The sequence below is a fragment of the Neofelis nebulosa genome, chromosome 4 (assembly GCF_028018385.1).
Source record: "Neofelis nebulosa isolate mNeoNeb1 chromosome 4, mNeoNeb1.pri, whole genome shotgun sequence".
NCBI lineage: Eukaryota > Metazoa > Chordata > Mammalia > Carnivora > Felidae > Neofelis > Neofelis nebulosa.
This window is the reverse complement of record NC_080785.1, coordinates 86892875-86913253: the sequence shown is the minus strand read 5'-3', so window position 1 is coordinate 86913253 and position 20379 is coordinate 86892875. Positions and strand designations below refer to the sequence as shown.

Genomic DNA, 20379 nt, shown 5'->3' with positions numbered 1-20379 from the left:
ATAATGGGAAAGAAAAAGACAGTATAAGAGCCACTTGCTCAGCCAGGCTTACAGAACCACTGTAAGCATCTGTAAGCATCTGTGACATCTACTGACTCTCCAGAAATCCTAGAGTTGGCCTGGGCAGTTTTTTCCTATTGTCCTCAGGCTAAGAGGTCCAAGGACAGACCAGTTAGAACTGGTTAAGAAAAGTTCAAACTAACCCATTTTCTTTGTGTCTTTAAACACTGACTAGCCAGAAAAACAAAACAAAACAAAACAAAACAAAACAAAACAAAACAAAACAAAAAACAATTCCTCATGTTTAGTGTATAAATGGAAGGGAATGGTGCTTTCTAGATTCACTATGACCCCCAATTAATTTCTAGTTTACAAATCTGTGGGTCAAGAATGCTTCATTTGATTTACCCTATACAGAGTAGAAATGAATTAGAAACAAATGATTCAGGCTCAACCGAGGACAAATATTTTATATTTTTAGCTATCAGGTGTTAACCATTAAGAAACTCTGTAACTGTACTTTGATCCCCAATTTCTGCTTCTTTTCTGATTATTGCTTCTACTTGGCTAAATCATTTTGTTTCTCATATCAAATATCAACTAAGAAAACTATGTACTATTAATTTAAATCTATTACATCATGAGAAGTAAATATTTTGACAAAGATATTTCAGAATTAAAAAAGAAAAAATCTAATTGCTTGAAAATTACCTGATCATTTCATAGTAAACAGGTTACATTATGTATCAATAGTGATTTTTAGCATTTGTATCCAGAAATCAGTTATTGGTAGGATCAGAGCATGTTTTTCACCATTATATTAATGGAGGAGGTTGTTCTCCTCTGAGCAACCAAGATGAAACCACTTTTTATGGTTTTACACCTTGATTAGGACAGATTAGATTTTGGTTTCCTTATGTTCAAGAAAGAACATTTTTACAGGTATTATGAACAAGGAAGGTAAAAAACAAGCTTATGAAACTTTGATAAAAATAATTTGAGCATGGAAATTCAAATACTATGTCACTATAGAAACAGTACAGTGATAATTAAAAATACAGACATCAAAGTACCTTAGTTGTAGGTCATATATTATGAATAATATGTATGCAAGGTGCACGTGTTAACATTTTTTCAAGAGCTTTAACAGAGCTCTTAGATTTTCAATGCCTACTCATATGCTGTTATTAAAAAATAAATAACTAAGCTTAGAGGCTACAAGAATGCCATACTTTTGGTAACATTTAATTATGAATAATATAATGAAAAAATTCATTTTTAGAAATAAACTATTTAGCACTCTATTAGTAATAAGCACAAGAAAATAGCAAAGCCATACCTTGCACAAACACACTTTATATCTGCCTGACATTCTTTATATATATATGATATGATAGATCATATATGAAAGAGATAACAAGTTTTCCTTGTTCAAGGGCAGGTGTCTTCACAAAGTCAATGTATAAAGATGCTTTCTCCACATTGTCAGATTAGATAGTAAGGGTAGAGGGAAAACTGTATGGACACACTATAGCTGTGGTCATTTTGAGGACTGTATTCATTGAAGTTGTTAACTAAATCATATGACACAACCTCACACAGTTTACAGAACTGTGAGTATAGCAAGATTTCTAAGGATAGATTTTTATCTAACATTAGTTAACAAAGAAAGACCCCAGAACTTTCCACAATCATATTCATGACTTGTAACATTTTCTAAGATGTAGAAACCATTCATGATATTGCCATTAATACTGTGTAAGTGAAACAAAGACTGAGGAACTTGAATGAATTGCTTGATAAGTCAAAATTAAAACAATAAAATGGATACAAGAATTATGTCCTTTCCATTTGATACCATCATCTTCTCTCTGAAGATAACTATAATCATAGGTATACATGTACATACATATAAATGACTAACCTGGTGTTACTACTCCATTTCCATTGACCACAGGCCTCTCTTCCTCTTCCTCCTCAGGAGGCTCTATACTTGCTTTCTCCATGTTGCTCACTGATTTATTCCTCTTCCGTTTTCCTTCAGCACTTGGAGTGGCTCCCGGAAGTATCTGGTCTGTCACATTTAATAATAATGGTGCTGGTTCTGCTGGAGGCTTCGGAGTGCCGTAGTAATTGTCTGCAAATGATACCAAAACATGGATTTAAATATTCTCCTACTGTATGCATAATTCATAAAGATTGGAAATTATATTGATAAATATGCATCCTGTTTCTTACATACATATGTATTTTACATGCATATGATTTTTTTATCCTTTCACATTTTTATATATACCTTTATTTATTGCTTCTATTGAATTGGGCTTTAATGCTTAAATAAGGGTACAGATTTATCTTCATTCTCACCTTTTGCCAAACTAAAATATAGTCATATATATTCGTCTCATATGGCTCATAGCAATTTCTAAATTATTTTTAAAATTTGATAACCTTTTTAAAAATAATGTCTGAATAAGGGTGCAGGTGACTTTTTTTTAAAGCAAATCTCACAACATTCTGGAAAGCAAAGCACATTGTGCTTTTCTCCAGCTTTCAGAGGGCTCTGGCTGTTGTCCTTGATGCATATAGCAGCCTGCCCAGAGTGGTATCTCCATGCCAGTTTAATGGTTCACATGGCTACTGACAGTGGGCCTGCTGCCCTAATCATTCTTCAGATTACTACAGCTCTTTTTCCCATAGCTCCATGATTGGAGTGATGGAATATTTGTTTCTCCCATCAGTCTGTCAGACTTCTCAAAGAAGGAGACTAATTGTTATTTCTCTCTGTAATAACAGCCTGACACATAGTAGGCATAGAATAAATATTTACTAAGTGAGTACCTTTATATATTTAAGGCAAATTATTTATAGCCTAAAATTTTGATTGGTTAAGAACATAATGGTGTTTTATAAAATCAGTGTTATACTTTTAGCATCATCTTCGAAACCCACATTGGTGTTTTCAGTTAATTGAATAATTTATGCACATATTTGCTACTCATTCATTAAAATCTTTATTTAGTACTGACTCTGCACCCAAACACTCCAATATATGTTTGAGAGAGAACGATGAATATAAAACAATCCTTGTCTTCCAGATGCTCAACAGTGTTGTGTGGAAGATAGGTACATTTGACATCAAGCGGATAAGTATTATAACAGGAAATAGGACTAAGTACTGCAACCAAGGAGGCACAGAGGAAGAAGCACATCTCACTATCTGCAGAGGCCACTGAAGGCAACTGGGAAAACAGTGTTTTGCAAAAGAAACAAACTTTAACTAGAAGTCATGGGTTCTAGACTTGGCTTTTCTACATAACTACAATTCAGGGAAGTTACTTAACCTCACTAAGGCTCAATTTCTTCATCTATACATTGGAAACAGCATACTTGTTATACCTAAATTCTGGGTTGCAAATAACCAAAAACCAATTCTAGTTAGACTGAACATGACAGGGATGTGCTGAGAAGATATGGGATGATTAGTTGAAGGAAGAGGCTGAAAAATCTTGGGAAAAATGAGCAAAAGCAAAGGAATTCCGTCAAAACACCAAAGTTGCCTCTGCTGGTCCCCAACTCTGAAAGCCCACAGCTCCATTGCCATGGACACTGCCCTTGGCTGCCACTCCCTCAGCTAGAATGAATCCCAATCTCTGCTCAGGAGCTCTGATTCGCTCATTTCCAGGAAAACTCTCAGGCTGGGTTGTCTCATTGGCTAAGCCTCAGCCAGAAGGTGAGCTGACAGATTAGGGCAGGAGAATGGCTGTTCTCCTTTGATTTGGGGAGAGGGAGCTGGAGTCCCACCTTCCACCCATCTCATCGCAGGGCCCTCTCCAGGAAGGAATGGTCTTGGAGTGCTGGGTCAGCAGGAATGACCAATGTCTACTACACTTGCCCTCATCACTGGATTGCTGTGAAGAAGAAGGATGTATGAAGAAGTGCTTCATAGGCTGTAAAATTGCAATAGTCTTAATGGCAGTGTAAACGTCCTGCTGGCACTAAGTGAATATTCCAAAGGCTAGCTGGAACACTAATGCTGTTGCTCATTTTCATGGATATTCACAGTTGTAAGAGAAATACAATGGGAAAAAATATCATCATGTAAAGTGGTTCTTATACATGTAAAACTTTTATACAGACGTCTGAAAAGTGGATGATAGACATTTTGCTAAAGGTTACTTTCTAATTTAATTTAGAGCATTTCAAATGAATCAGACCTTTGAATGTTCTTGCTGAATTCTGAGCAAACAAAAACTGCTAGTTACTTCTTAGCAGTCTATTAATTATTATTATATTTCAGCATCCCTAAGGGCTTGCACCATTCTCAGTACACTGCTATGCTTTCTATGGAATCTCAATACTTAACTGCTTATCTAATAAACACAAAGTGAAACTAATAAATCACCCCACATGTCCCAATAAATAACATACTTTTAAGTAGTATTCTGAGAACTTTAATGCTTTCAAATATATACAGTATTAAGAAAAATGGATCACGTTTCAGTATTATTTTTCTTCCAACTTGTCTCTTATGGTTTAAATCTCCCTGAGGTAGAAACATAACCTTTTATTAATTAGAAATAAATTCATTGCTCAGGCTAAAAATAAATATTAAATAACAGATTCTGTTGAATTTATATTGCTAAGTAATTACACCTATTGGCATGTGATGTGATTATAAATTATACAGTAATATTCTATTTCTACAATTTGATTTATGAAAATAAGACTACAGATTAAATTTTAGATGTAAAACTGTATGAATCATTAGTTAAAATGTTAAGATTATCTTCATTAGCAATAATAATAACAATTTAGAAGAGGCACAGAAATAACCCATATAGTTACTACACTTAAGACATATAATTTAGAGAGAATATGTTATTATACCAAATCCAATGCATAGAACAAGGCAACCAGAAATACCTAAACTAAGTTGAAGAATTAATCAGGTAGTCAGGTAGCTAAGTCATTGCAACTCTGGTAGAAGCCTATAGAAATCCATATACTAAGGGAAAATTGTGCCTGTTAGGTAAAATATCAACATGTTTTCAGAAGAAAATAAAAAACAAAACTGTTTTTAAATACAATTTGGAAAGTGTCCCGTTAAGAATGAAATGCCTCTAAGGTACAGTGCCAACGTTTAGAGAATCTAAAATTTCAAAATATAGTAACACTATGGTGTAATGTTTAATGGCACAGATCATGCAGAAATACACCTGTCTTTGAATCCTTGTGTCCCCTAAACTGGTAACTTCTTTACATCCTTAATTTTTTTTAGTTAAACCAGGAACATAGGGCTGTAAGATGACTATAGTCACAACAGCAACCACAATAACAATTATTAACATCACCACCACCACCACGTAATTTACTGAGCTGGATACTGTAATGACATTTAACCTATGCACTCTTGGATCAAATGAGGACTAGAATACCTCTTACTCCATAGTGCTGTTTAAGGATTAATGATAACGAAGGAATGTATAATGTGACTGGATCAGAACAGGTCTCCATATATGGTGGCTACTTTGGTTATTTATCACAAAACAGTATGAAATCATTCTGTCTCTACACTTAAAAGAAAATGGGAGGCCCCAGAAATTAATCTATTTACCAATATTATACATGAAGCCAGTGGAAAACCTGTATCTGTTTGTCTTAGGACCTCATCTCTTCAAAATACTACATTGCCTCTCAAGAGGGGGTGGGGGGAAAAGTGTGATGAAATTTGCATTTCTGCCCTGAACTGACAGCAAGAGAAATTGATTCAAACCCACAACCAATAGGCACAAATGTATCACTTTCAAAAGGGAAAGGTGATAATTGCTACTAAATAATAAAGCTGGAGCAGTTTAGGTGATTTTTTTTCTCTCCTTGCTTCCAAAAATGTGCATATGTGTGTATGCACGTGTGCACACATATGTGTGTTTGGGGGGGATGAGGTGGGATATTATAGGCTTTTCTAGTATGCTTTTTACTGAATACATCTTGTAAAGAATGACGTATTTATTAGCAGTTTCATGCAAATTTAATATAAAGTTGTATTTTTTAATTGAATATAATGACAAAATCAAATGATATGTAAAATTGCTCACTTAGTTCTATTATAATGACGATCATCAATACATTACATAGACTTATTTTTAATCAATGCCTGGGGTAAAAAAGAATTTTTTTGAGGAATTTGATTTATTCCTCAGCTTTTTAAGTGCTTAAAATAATGATTTTCCCCTTAAAGTTATAGTTATAAAAGAGTGAAACAGGGTGGATGCACCTATTTATTGGTTTTTTTTGAGATTTTATTTTTTTATTTTTAATATAATTTATTGTCAAATTGGTTTCCATACAACACCCAGTGCTCATCCCAACAAGTGCCCTCCTCAGTGCCCGTCACCCACTTTCCCCTCTTCCCCACTCCCCATCAACCCTCAGTTTGTTCTCAGTATTTAAGAGTCTCTTATGATTTGACCCCCTCTCTCTCTCTGTACCTTTTTTTCCCCTTCCCCTCCCCCACGGTCTTCTGTTAAGTTTCTCAAGATCCACATATGAGTGAAAACATATGGTATTTGTCTTTCTCTGACTGACTTATTTCACTTAGCATAATGCCCTCCAATTCCATCCATGTTGCTGTAAATGGCCAGATTTCATTCTTTCTCATCACCAAGTAGTATTCCATTGTATATATAAACCACATCTTCTTTATCCATTCATCAGTGGACCTTTAGGCTCTTTCCATAATTTGGCTATTGTTGAAAATGCTGCTATAAACATTGGGGTACATGTGCCCCTATGAATGCACCTATTTCTGATATAATAAACACAGAAAAGCTTTCTAGAAATCTGAATAAAAAGAATAGTCTATAAAATGTCAATAATTGCTTTTATAATGAAAAAATAAATAACTTACAATGGAAGCTTTACTAATTTCTTGTGAAGGAAGAGGGACTAAAACAGATTACATCACTATGAACTAAACTTGCCTAGAGACTCCTTTGAAAATTACATACCTTATTAAAATTATTATTTAAGAAAGAGAGAGAGCACGACTGCGGGAGGAGGGCAGAACAAGAGACAGAGAGAGAATCCTAGGCAGGCTCCACGCTCAGCATGGAGCCCAATGCGGGGCTTGACTCCACAACTCTGGGATCATGACCCAAGCCAAAATCAAGAGTTGGATGTTCAACCTACTGAGCCATCCAAATGCCCCCCATTACCCACTTTTATGCAGACCTATTCCTAAGTCTTCTAAAAGAGACAAAAATAGCTTTCTAAATAACTTTTCATGTAGCTCACTTGAAAACTATCATGGAATTATCTCTCTTCTTATTAGACCAAATAATCTTTTCAAAACATCTTAATCTTTTAAAAATGTTTTTGTCTTTTTTCTGACCTTTCCCAGGTGTTTGTTTATTTGTCTTTCCACACTGATTTTAATGGTGAAGCCAAGGAGTCAAAAGAAATAGGAGACTACTTCAATGAATTATAAACTATTCTCTTTTCTGTACACTAGTCTTTATTGAAAGAGAATAGACACCAAAATAGTATTTTCTAAGATGTACCATATCCTTTATGCCTTTAAGTTCTGACACTATGATAAAAAGTAGGCATTATACTAAATGCCTACTATACTTTACTATACTAATACTATACTAATACTAATACTAATACTAATACTATTACTATACTAATTTTATGTATGAGGAAATGTAATAGTCCAAACTGAAATACTTTGAAATGCTTTTACTTATTTCCAACATGTTTTCCCTTTAAATAAGATCAATTTTCATGATGAAAACATGTGATTTATTATGTAGTGCATTTGGCTTTTTAAGTAGTATTTTCAGATGCTAACTCTGTCGTTTCAGTCCATTGGGTGTATAATGATAGCATGTGTAGAGTTTACATCAAATGGTCATAGCTCATTCTATATGGCACCCAAGTGGAGCTGGATTTTAGAAAGGTAATATTCTTGTCTTCAAGATACCTCACAGATTAAATTCTTGACCCTCATTCCCCACCCCCCCAATATTCTCAGTGCTTTTATTCCCATTTTGGTAACCAGAAAGAATCAATTTCAGATAATGGTTTAGTAGAGAAGAGATGACTGCCTATGGGTCTCTGGGGCATGTACACAACACAGCCCATCACTGCAATCCCCAGAGAGCCTGAGAATCTGTCCTTGTGTTGGAAACAATGTGTGACAAAATTTAAGAGGTTGGGCATCTCATCATTTGTGTCTTACAGTTTTATAAATAGAGCAAATAGTTTGATACTTGGCCTCCTTAATGGCACTTGTGAAATCTGACTCTTGACGTTAAACAGAAATGAGAAATTCAGAGTTCCAGATCTACTTGCAACTAATCATGTTAGAAAACCTGCAAGATCATAAGTAAACAATTATTTTTATCCACATCAGAGGTTTAGATTTTTATTAATAGAAACAAATCATAAAAGGATTCTAAATTCAAATTTTAAGATATGCTCAACTTACTACCCAAGGGATATTAATAAGTTAAAATTAGTATCAAAAACCATCATAACTTGTCAGCCATGGCAAGAATCATATGGCTAGAGTTAGTATTTTAGAAATTATGTAAATACAAAACAAAGTTAGTAAATGCAATATAGACAATATTCTATTTTTCTAAAATTGCACTTCCTACCAGAAAACAAGACTCAGAGTCTTGCTTTAGAATACTTTTTGCCAACTGGTTTTTGAAGTTATTTTTGTAAGCAGTTCTGATACTTAAATTTAGTCTCCCACAAAAAGGTATCATTTCCTCATCATGTCATCTGTAGTTAGTCGCCTCGAACCAAGATGCAAAAACTCTGGCCCCAATAGATAATGTCTTTTTCCCTTGTGGAGGAAAGTATTAAGCTCACATATGCCAGAGATATGACAACACCCAAAATGACATTTTGTCACTATACCTGCACTGAACAGTAATTGTTGAATTTTTTGAAAATTCAATGTTAAATGTGACTTTCAAAATGTGCATAGTGGTGGGGTGCTTGGGTGGCTCAGTCGGTTAGGCATCCGACTTCAGCCGAGGTCATGATCTTACAGTTCGTGAGTTCAAGCCCCACGTCGGGCTCTGTGCTGACAGCTCAGAGCCTGAAGCCTGCTTCAGATTCTGTGTCTCCCTCTATCTCTGCCCCTCTCCTGCTGCACTCTGTCTCTCTGTCTCCCCAAAATAAATAAATATTAAGAAAAATTCAAAATGTGCATAGTGGTGCAAACAATGTGAAAGTTTCTGTGTTTTCATATGCCAAATTGAATTGTTTTGCAACAAAGTTCACCTAAGAATTTCAGGTTTATTTTAAATTACATAAACATTGGTTTTTACATTACTATCCCTAATGACAAACACTGAATTTTTACTGTCTTCAATTGTCCATCAGTGCTTTTCAGAAATCATAAATCATGTCAATGATTTAATCTAACATTTTCTGAAATGTGTTTGCAAGTTTTCAATAGGTTCCTTCTGGTCATTCTGACCGAATTTTCATATATTCATGTTAGCTAGTGTGGACAGGCACAAGACAAATCTTTGCTAAATGTAGCTGTCCACAGACTGGGTAGGGTAGGTGGTTCACTTATTTAAAGGGAGTCAGTAACCCCTCTCTTTAGTGACTCCTCCCTTGAGGCATTATTCGAAAGAGTTCAGAATATTTCTCTCCTGTGCCAAATAGCATAAACAAACAGAAATTATTCAAGGAAATCTTTAAGAGAACAGAAGGAAGTTACACACAATTATTCAATATCAAATATACATCTATTTCCAAAGTAAAGCATTTGAACATTTATAATTCTAGCAACACCAAAAAATGCACAAGCCCTATTCACAAGCATATCATATTTAAAAAACATTAAATCCCTTAGAGCAGCACTGCCTAGTAAAAATGTAATGTGAGCCACAAATACAAGCTACACATGCAATTTAAATTTTTCTACTTATCCATGCTTCATTAAAAAAGGAAAAAAGAAAGATGAAAGTTATTGTAATAATATATTTTGCTTTGTCCAATATATCAAAAATATTATCATTTCAGTATATGATCAATATAAAGAGTTATGAATGTAATAATTTACTTTCTTTCTTACTATGTCTTCAAAACCCAGTGTATAATTTACACTTACAGCACCTCTTGCTTTGGACAAATCCCATTTCAAGTGCTGATTAGCCATATCTGAATAGTGGCTACTAGACTGGACAGCATAGCCTTAGACAATCCATTTTATCAAATAACATTTTAGGTTACCATATTATCACCTGAGTCATTTTTCTCATATGTCATAAAGTGAAAACTGAATAAACACCAAAAACATAATAACAATTTCAGGTGACATTGGGTCAATGATATTTCTCTTGTTCAATTGCTTTGCTACACATGTGGATGGAGTACATGTAAAATACTATTAATCACCAAACAGATGTACATTTCCTAGCAGAGCTCTTTCACCCTGCTTCTCAATCTTCAATTTATCTTGTACTACCTTGAAAAATCCACATTTGGCTTTATTACGAAGTTAAAGGTTAAAAGGAAAAAAGAATAAATGTTTCATGTGAATAATGTAAATGTGAACTTGCAGGAGGATCCTTCTTATGTTCAAATTCTCTTTACAATCAGTCTCAACTCATAAAGGAATTGTCGACTCATGGTAATGATGTAAAAATGGATACATTATTCATATTTGTTGTCCTCTCTCTTGTTATCTCTTTAGTAGCACACTCTCATTTTGAGGATCCATAGCTCTTATTACCCAGTGCCTCACTTTGCTTTCATTTAGGCTCCTACTTTCATACCTCATGCTTATAAAAATTCCAATTTTCTTTTTCCTCTATACAGTAGATATGTCCCATTTCCAGTTTCTCTTGGGTCTTGCTAAGTGACTGGGTTTTAACACTCTAATAGACTAATTTTAAAATATTATTATTATTATTTTTATTTTTATTTTTGAGAGAGAGAGAGAGTGAGACAGAGAGGGAGCACATGCATGAGCAGGGGAGGGGCAGAGACAAAGGGAGACAAAGGGAGACTGAGGATCCAAAGCAGGTTCTACACTTTCAGTGAAGAGTCCAGTGTGGGGCTTGAACCCACCAACCATGAAATCATGGCTGAGCGAGCTGAAGTCAGATGTTTAACTGACTGAGCCAGCCAGGTGCCCCCACTCTAATAAACTATTTTAAACTAAGATGCTGGTAACTAAAACTGCTTTACTACATCCCATACAATACTTACATTTTACCAGTATTTAAAACTCTAATCTAAAAGTTTAATCATGAAATTTGGGCTATAACTGGTCAATTCAGTGCTGGAACATATTTTCATAAGTGCATTACATGCTATGAAACCACAAAAGAAGTGTTTTCCAGGGCACCTGGGTGGCTCAGGTCAGTTGAACGTCTGACTATTGATTTCGGCTCAGGTCGTGATCCCTCTGTGGTGGGATCCAGCTCTGTATATGGCTCTGTGCTGAACATGGAGACTGCTTAGGATTCTCTCTCTCTCCCTCGGTCCCTCTCCTCCACTCACGTGAGCTCTCTTTCTCTCTCTCTCTCAAATTAAAAAAAAATAAAAAATAAAGTAAGTGTTTTCCTGGGTAGTCAAGGCACTCAATGTGGTAAAGGTGATGACCTTTGGAGAACCTAAGTAAAATCTCAAAGCAAAGATTTTTGGAAAACAACACTGAGGGGAAAAAATTATATTATATTTCCAGTTAGTAATAATTTAACATGTCTACCTTTTTGAGTGGAAACCATTTTCAATTGTGTTATTAATTGCAATTAATTGTTGAAGTTTCTAGAGTGTCTAGTGAGCTCAATGCTTAAGAGACAGTCCCTTCACGGCTTAGTAAATAAAAAAAGCAGAAGTAAAAATTTGATAAATTTTTAAATGGGCATCTGTACAAAGCTCAGTGGGTGTCTGAGATAGACATCTTGATTAAATTTGCTTTTTCAAAATTGAGCAAGAAAACTGAAACTTTCAAGGACAATATTATTTTTCTCACACAACATTTATGGCTTGTCATAACTTATTTCTCTCAATGGTGCTATTAACTGTGATACTATAAGATTACTAAGAAATTAAGAAACCTCCAAGACTTTCTTTTGTCACTGTCTTACAAATACAATACCTAGGGAAATTCTGATTAATTTTAATTTGATTGTTGGTTAATGACTAAAGAAATTAGCCAAATTTTCTAATCCTTGGTTGCTAATAAAAGTCAGAAAAACAGTATGAAAGAATTTTTCTTCTGCTTGTAGAATTTGTCTGCTGGGTTTTTCCAAGGTTGGCAGAGTGGAAAGAAGTCTGCACACAGTAGAGGATCTGGGTTCTAACTGAGGTTCTACTACTAACCCCCTACAAAACCTTGGATTAGGCATTAAACTCTTCCGAACCTTAGTTTTCTCACTTGTGAAATGACAGAATTGGGTCATAGTTCTGAAGTACTCACCTCCAAAATTCTGCAATGAAAACTTTTAAAGGATCTAATGACATGTTATATTTCTTTGCCATTGTATCAGAAAGTCCTAAATTGAAAATAGAGAATGATAATAAAATGTAGCTAATAGTTTTAATTACTTGAGAGCCTGGACCTATTTGATTTCTTGACATAAATGTGGAGAACTGTCATTTTAGTCTCTTTTTATATTTCCTTGTGCATTCCCTTTTGGGAAGGTGGTTGTGGTTACAGAGTATTTCTATTTTTGTTCCAAGCCTTTCATTTGCATCCATACCCATTTGGTGAATTAGATAGTTGCTAAGTACACGACCACAGGATGTGAACTATGATTACTTTGTGGAAGGCCAAAGATGAAGCATTTCAACTTTGTATTTTAGTCCATGTAACGCTTTAAATTTTTCTGACTTTTAAAAGAGTCAGCGTTTTTAATGTGGTCATCTTCTGTGAGACATTTACAAACATAAATCCTAAGTGTTAGAGTATGGTTAAAGTTAGCAGATGTAATTTAGATATAAATAGAACAAATTTCTCAGCCAGGAGAACAATGAACAACCCAAAAGGCTAAAGAAAGTAAGAGTCTTTGGTATCTAACCATAAAGGCTTTGTACAATAACACAGATTTTTTTTTTCCCTCTAAATCGATATACACACAACCTATGAAAATCAACCTTATTGCAAAGAAAACTATCAGAACTACTGGTGCTTTATATTCCAAATGCCAGAAACCAACCATCAATTCTTAAATATGTATGTTTTATTGAGGTACACCTCTTCCAGTCCTCAAACTTTTACATTATAATGTTGCCTATCACATCATCCTTCTCATTTTGTGGTAAATTATGAAAGTACCAGAAATAAGAGTATAGTGTAGAAAAGTTGTTGCATTAATGAACAAAAAAAATAGAGGGAGAAATAAAAGTCAAAAAAAGTTCAGAAAAGAAGTGGAAAGAAAGGAAGAAAAAGACGGAGTAAGAGAGAGAGGAAAAGGTAGAAAATGAGGATGAAGAGGAGTAGATTTGTGAGGAGGAGGTGGAGGACTGTGATGTCACTTCCCATGAAGTTGTAGAGTTCTAAAATGATTCTTGAGGTGACATTCTGGCCCAAAGTCATGCATATGTGGCCATCCATCATCACCTAATAGCTGCTAACATACTAAGCAACACTGTCCAATATGGTAGCCACTTGCTACATCTGGCCATTGTGAACTTGGAATGTGACTGGTTTGCTTTGAGATGTGCTATAGTGTAAAATCCAATTTTGGATTTTACTTAATTTTAAAGACTGTCCAAAAAAAATAAGCAAACAAACATACCAGTAATCATTTTTATGTTAATTACATGTCAAAATGATAATGTTTACATTGCATAATGCTGCAATCCCTAGTCTAGTTCTAAAAAAAAAAAAAAAAACAGGACTTAATAAATAGTCAATTACTAGTGGCAGATAATGACATCCATAACTAGTAAGTGTGGGTGAAGGTGAGGGTGAGAGCCAGGACAGTAATAGGCACTCGATGGACAAGAGGCTCAATCAGGAAGAGGGTTCAAGGATCACCACAGGGTGAAATTTTTATCAGCTAACCAAGCCAATGAGAGCTGAGTGGTGGGCAGAGGGAGAGGTTATCATATATCCAATTGCTTCATCATTCATCCAGCAAATATTACTGAGACCCTTCTATGTGTTAGACATGGATTATCTCAAGGCACAATGGTGAACAAAACAAGCAAGTCCCCTTTGAAGCTTGCCTTCTATTGGGGAGACATTAATCAAATAATTAAGCAAACACAAAATTACAAACAAGGGCTATAAAGATCAAGTAGTGGTATTTTTAAGAACTCTGAGAAGAGTTCAAATTAGAACAGTTAATTTGTGGAATTACGATTGAACACTCAGTTCCCTTTTTCCACCTAGGCCAAAATATTTCTGGATCAATACAGATCTTTAGAAAATGTAAGTGGCTTTTCTAAACAAGAAGAAATAAAATTTCTCCATCATTCCCAAAACTTGTCCCAAGGACTTCTCTGAAGGTCAAATGGCTGAACTATATGGAAGGTGATTTACATGTGAATGCGTGTGTGTGTGTGTGTGTGTGTGTGTGTGTATGCACACGGGCATGTGTGTTTTGTCCCAAAATGAATCAAGTTGCTTAAAAAAGTTAATTGCAAAATCTCAGCTAAGTTAGCCAAAAAGCTCCCTCTTTCTCAATTTGACTCAGGACATAATTTATGTCGTAAAATACTTCTAATATTCCACAAATCAAAGGCTATGTGGTTTGAAACTTAACGCTTGTTTTTTGATGATGTGAAATGAATTGAAGATAGAGATGATGGCACGTTCAACATGATGACTGACCATCTCCCGCATTGGTACCGCAGAAATATGATCTTTGTTTCTAGACTGATTACCAGTGTGGACAGGTCATTCCTTCCTCCTGACTGCGAGGATGAAGGTGGAGTCAGCGAGAGGACATCTTTGCCCTGGCATTGAAGTCTATACTGAGATTGGAAAGGTAAGTAGAATCAAATAAAGGCTCAAGGGGTACAGGAACAAAGAGTATGCCAGGCTGAAGAAATAAATTTGCAAAACCTTGACTCTGGAGGAGGAAGAGTTCTTACAACTAAAAGGGGAACAGTGTGGCTGGAGCCAACAACAGGGGGAGCCCTTCAGTCAGAGATCATATGGAGCCTAAAAAGCTCTGTTAAGGAACTGGATTAATTTTCAAAAAGCAAAGGGAAGCACTGCAGGTTTGAACAAACATTCAAATTTGTTTTTAAAATGGATTGCTAGGTCGCAGCAAGTAGAATGGACTAGAAGCAGCAAGAGGGATAGTCTTGAAGTTAATCAGGGATGTGTTGCAGGGGTTCAATGATGGTAACGGACACATGGGAGGTGATGGACATGGGGACAAGGAGACTCAGGTTTCAGAGAAAGAAAACAAAAAAACAGAATAATGTTTGGGCAGGAATTCATATTAGCCACCTGCTTGAAGGCTTGAAGCCTTTTCATGATGACCTCCCCTCCTTTCTCTCTGAAATAAGAAATATTGGACAGAACTTCCAAATTTTCTCCCGATACTCAGGATTCCTTTCAGAGATGCTGTGAATTGGCATGACCAAAGTGCAATATAAACTTTTTTAAACATTACAGAATCCTATACATCTTTATTTTCCTTTTTATAAGTCTTCATAAACATTCAGGCACTGATTGGTGTTCCTATCAGAGTTTGGTTATAACTCTTGTTAGAGCTGTTATGTTTATGGTAATTATTTATTTAATGTCTGCAGAGCACTAAATTTTGGCTTGTTAAAAGAAGCTATTTATCATTGAGCTTTGTTTTCCCAGCATCTACAATAGCACTGACACCTAGTCAATACTGAGTAAATGAATTTTTACACTGACAGAGCACCCACATTCTGTAAAGAAGATGCAACCCTTGTTGTTCTTTCTTGATTTGGGATCTTGCAGGAACTGCAAATTCTCAGGCCCCACCCCCACACATCCTAATCTCTGGGTTTGGGTCACTGCAGCTCATTCTGATGCACATTAACCACAGCTTTTCCTCAAAAACCACTGCATTTGCCTCAAGGGGAGATAGACCAATCAAATGAGGTTTATTTTGAAAGTCAAGCCAGCATAAGAAGGATTCAAGTAGCCTATTTTAGGATCTCTCATCATTCTTTTTTCCAAATAATCTTTATAAAAAGCTTCAGGATAATGTACATGTTTTTGGTGTTAAAATTCTGGGGAACCTGGCTGGCTCAGTTGAGAAAGCATGCAACTCTTGATCTCAGGGTTGTGTGTTTGAGCCCCACATTGAGTGTAGAGATTATTTAAAGAAATATAAAAATTCTAATATGCAAACCAGTCAATGTTAGGGGTCAGCAAATTCCTCTCTCTCTTGGTAAAGAGCAAGAGAGCAAATATTTTAGGGTTTTCAGGCATATGGTCTCTGTCATAACTAGTCAGTTTTGGTGTTGTAATGTGTAAGCAGTCACAGATAGCAAATAAATGAATGGGTGTGGCTGGGCTCCAAAAAACAGTATTCATGGATACAAAAATTAGAATTTTGTGTGATTTTCATGTGACACAAAATACTATGCTCCTTTTGATTTTTTTATGGTACTTAAAATATAGAAGTCATTCTTACCTTGCGGACAGTACAAAAATAGGTGTTAGAGTAGATTTGGCCCACAGGACATGGATTGCCACCCTATGGTCTGTGTAATAATCAATTATTGGCATAATCTTCCAGGCCTACAATTCCACTCATTAAGTGATCATTTAATATGTGCCCAGCAAATAAGCAATACAGATAAAGTGCTTGTCTATGAGGAACTTAAGAGTCCAGAGGAGAAAAGATATTAAAATTAACCAAATAAAGAGATAAATAAAGGACCTGACAGAGTGCTGTAAGAAACAGTCATAGAGAAATCTACTTCAAGCAGGGTAGTAACAAAGGTCTATCTGAGGAGGTATCTGTTAAAATTGAGACCAGAAGAATGGAAATTTCTTTATTTTGTGAAAAGCCAGGAAAAGAGAGTTAATAGGCCAAAAAATAGCAGGTCACTAGGACAGGAAGGGATTACTGCATGCCTGGATTGGTAAATTAACACTGAGTTAACATCTTGGAAATAACAGGTAAGGAAGAGAAGCATAGGATTCAACTGGAAACACAAGCAGGAAGCAAATCATACAGGCCCTTGTTAGCTAAGTCAAAGGATTTGGGAAAAGTTATCCCAAGGGGACTCATGGTTTTACTTAAGGAAAGGCTATTCATTCTTGTTGCTATGTGGAAATAGATTTGAAGGGGAGTAAGAGAGATGGGAGATGGTTGGAAGACTGGAGGAAGAATGTGTGTGAGTGTGTGCGTGTGTGTGTGTGCGCGTGTGTGTGTGACACATACACATCAGATATTATTAAAACTGAAATACTAATAGCAGAAATAAAATGATTTCACAAGCCCAAACTGATAAGCTTAAACTGCAGAATTTAACAAAACATTCCATACTAAAGAATCTATCTGGGCAGTATTTTGGAAGTCAATGGAGTGGGAGTTGATCTAAATACAAAACCAAATCTTCTAGGAAGAGGATAGAAAGCTTCATTCAACATTTTCCAACAGCTAAAGAGTGATATTGTTTATATGAATGCAGATAAGAAAAGGAACTCTGAATAAATAGGCAGGTAGGCCTCATGAATGAATAAGCTTTGATAGTTTACTGGTATTCAATCCAGCTCAGTAATGACATTTTTTTTCTATTACCAGAGGCATTTATCTAATAACACAACCCTATTAGTAGATCTGTCTAAATTGATATTGAAAGGCCAATTAAATCTAGCACTCAGGCTACAGCCACTACTCCATGTGGTAGGTTAGAAGGTATTGAACGTCATTTTTTTTTAAAGGTATACTGTTAACATTGGGGGCATTAACGCTAATTAGAGTAATGACTTCATTCAGCAATTTCCTTTTTATGAGGCCATTTGAATCAGGCTCTCTCCTCCACATGAAAGGGCAAATCCTTATTAATTTAGATGATTACCTCATAGGAATGAATACTAAATGAAAACAATACCACAGGCCCAGGCTACCATTTCTTCTTCATTACTCCATGTCACAATTATAGTGGTAACAAGATGAGAACATTTAAAATTTGTCTTCTACAGTGATTCACACACAGGTCTCCAGTAATCTTCCCCAACAATCTCCTTATACTCAGAAAAGAAAGCTAATTTCATGTTTGGAAGTTCCATTTTAAAACATGAGTGCTGATGAAAAATATGAACTATGGGCTTTTTTAGTTCATATCTTTATTTAGAAATACTAGAATCCATTGCCACCAACTAAGGTAAATAATCACTCATGTAAGTATTGAGTTTTGTATTAATCAATTGAAGCATCGCTTAGAAATTTAAAAAGTAACCCAAATCAAATTTTTCCATCACTCTCTTAATTTACATCATGAGCAACCAACAGCCTATGTGTAACTATGAGCTTCAAGAAACAATTGCTGTGCTTTGAGCTGGAGGCAGCATGTTGAAATTCATGAATTACAACTCGTCCGACAAGAGTCTTTGATGGCTGCAGGGACTGGAAATAGAATATGAAACTTTCACCCAAAGGTCATTGGCTCCAATTTGGCCTAAACTGGTAGTGACTAAAAGTTATTATCGATAGACAGGTGTTCAGCAAGTGCTACAAAATGAATCAGTGGTTTCAGCGTAATTTCTAAAAGACAGGTTTCTATGTCAGGAACTCATGATTACCTCATGCCCTAAGGTGGATAGTTTTAGACAGGAGTCAAGACATTGACTGAAAGGAGATAGTCCACCACCTTCTAGCCTTTACAAACGGTCTTTTTAGATGGGGATAGCCAAAAGTTTTTGGGCAACTGGCACGAATGTTACTTGATGTTTTTGTTGTTGTTGTTGTTGTTGTTGTTGTTGTTGTTTTTAATTCGGAAGGTAGAGATATACATTGATATCTAACTACAATCTCTCCAAAAATCCTTGTTTATGTTTAAACAAAATATCACAGTTTTTAGTGGGAAATGCTAAAAAAGATTTTATTAAAGACAATTTAATACTCTTGCCACCTAGAGAGTGATCTGCAGATCAGCAGCGTCAGCATCACCTAGTTTATTAGAATTGCAAACTTTCAAGCCCACTCCAGACACACTGAATCAGAATCTGCATTTTAACAAGATCTTCAGGTAATTCAGATGCACAATAAAGTTTGAAGAATACAGTATGTCTAGAGGACACATTGTACAGCTGCTCAGTGAACACAAAGTGCACTCAATAAACATATGTTGATGAAAATAAAGACCTGAATACTGTGTCTGTATGTTAATTTCAAAATCTAGTATCCTCTGCTGTTTGTATTACTTATGTTGCCACTTATAAAATTGCCTGCTTAGGGGCACCTGGATGGCTCAGTCGGTTGAGTATCCGACTTCAGCTTGGGTCACTGTCTCGCAGTTTGTTGGTTCGAGCCCCACGTGGGGCTTTGTGCAGCTACAGCTGGGAACCTGGACCCTGCTTCTGATTCTGTGTCTCCCTCTCTCTCTGACATACCCCCACGAGCACTCTGTCTCTGTCTCTCTCAAAAACAAATAAGCATTTAAAAATTTAAAAAAGTAAAATAAAATAAAATTGCCTGCTTACTTAGCCTTTTAGCATCCCCATTAGACTTTAAGCTCCTAGAGGGCAGGGATTCAACCAGACATTCATTTTTATTCCAGTTTATGTTTTATCAGTTGAATAATGAAATTACAGGTCTTCGTTACCTTATGTTAAATTAAGTCATGCTAAATAATCCTATTCTCATGCAACACTAATTTAAACAGATTCTGTTTACCTGAGAGACCTGAGGAGTTATCATGATGTCCAGGATCATTAACCAGTAGTAAATTGCTAAACCACTGTTTAATGACATTAATGGTTGAATACGTGGTAAGGTATTTTGTCCACTCTCCTAAACTTGTAGCAACTGCCAAATTAAATACTCAGACCAATTTTTAAAATGGCTTTGTGTAGAACATATTGCTATTTAATACATTTCATTAAATTTAGCCAACATGAGACTGATTAACTGGGAAATATTAAAATTTGGATTATTATTTTATTTGCATGAATGTTTATAGTCACTATCTCCCAAAGGAAAATCTAAAACACATTAACTTTATGGTACTAATAAATCATTTAGCCTGAAGTTCAGCTGCTCCCTAGTATCTGAGGCTTCTATTCTAAGAATAGACAAAAAAAAAAAAAATTAGTACAGTATTGCATTTTCCCCAATATATCTTTTATTGCTCTTTTAAAATTGCCCAAACAAAAAGTTCATATACTTGGGTACCCAATGTTTTCAAAAGTGGCTCTCAAGTCAGCTAGACATGTCAGCCAGG

General features: G+C 35.4%; 1 protein-coding gene across 12 annotated transcripts in view; it reads right to left on the bottom strand.

Annotated features, from left to right (window-relative positions):
• MAGI2 (membrane associated guanylate kinase, WW and PDZ domain containing 2) overlaps window positions 1-20379 on the bottom strand; it is a 1350742-nt gene that overhangs the window by 491678 nt on the left and 838685 nt on the right. For all 12 annotated transcript variants that reach the window (XM_058725276.1, XM_058725278.1, XM_058725277.1 and 9 more), the window contains one exon: window positions 1925-2137. In XM_058725276.1, coding sequence (XP_058581259.1) covers window positions 1925-2137 — 213 coding nt within the window. The remainder of the gene's footprint in view (window positions 1-1924; window positions 2138-20379) is intronic.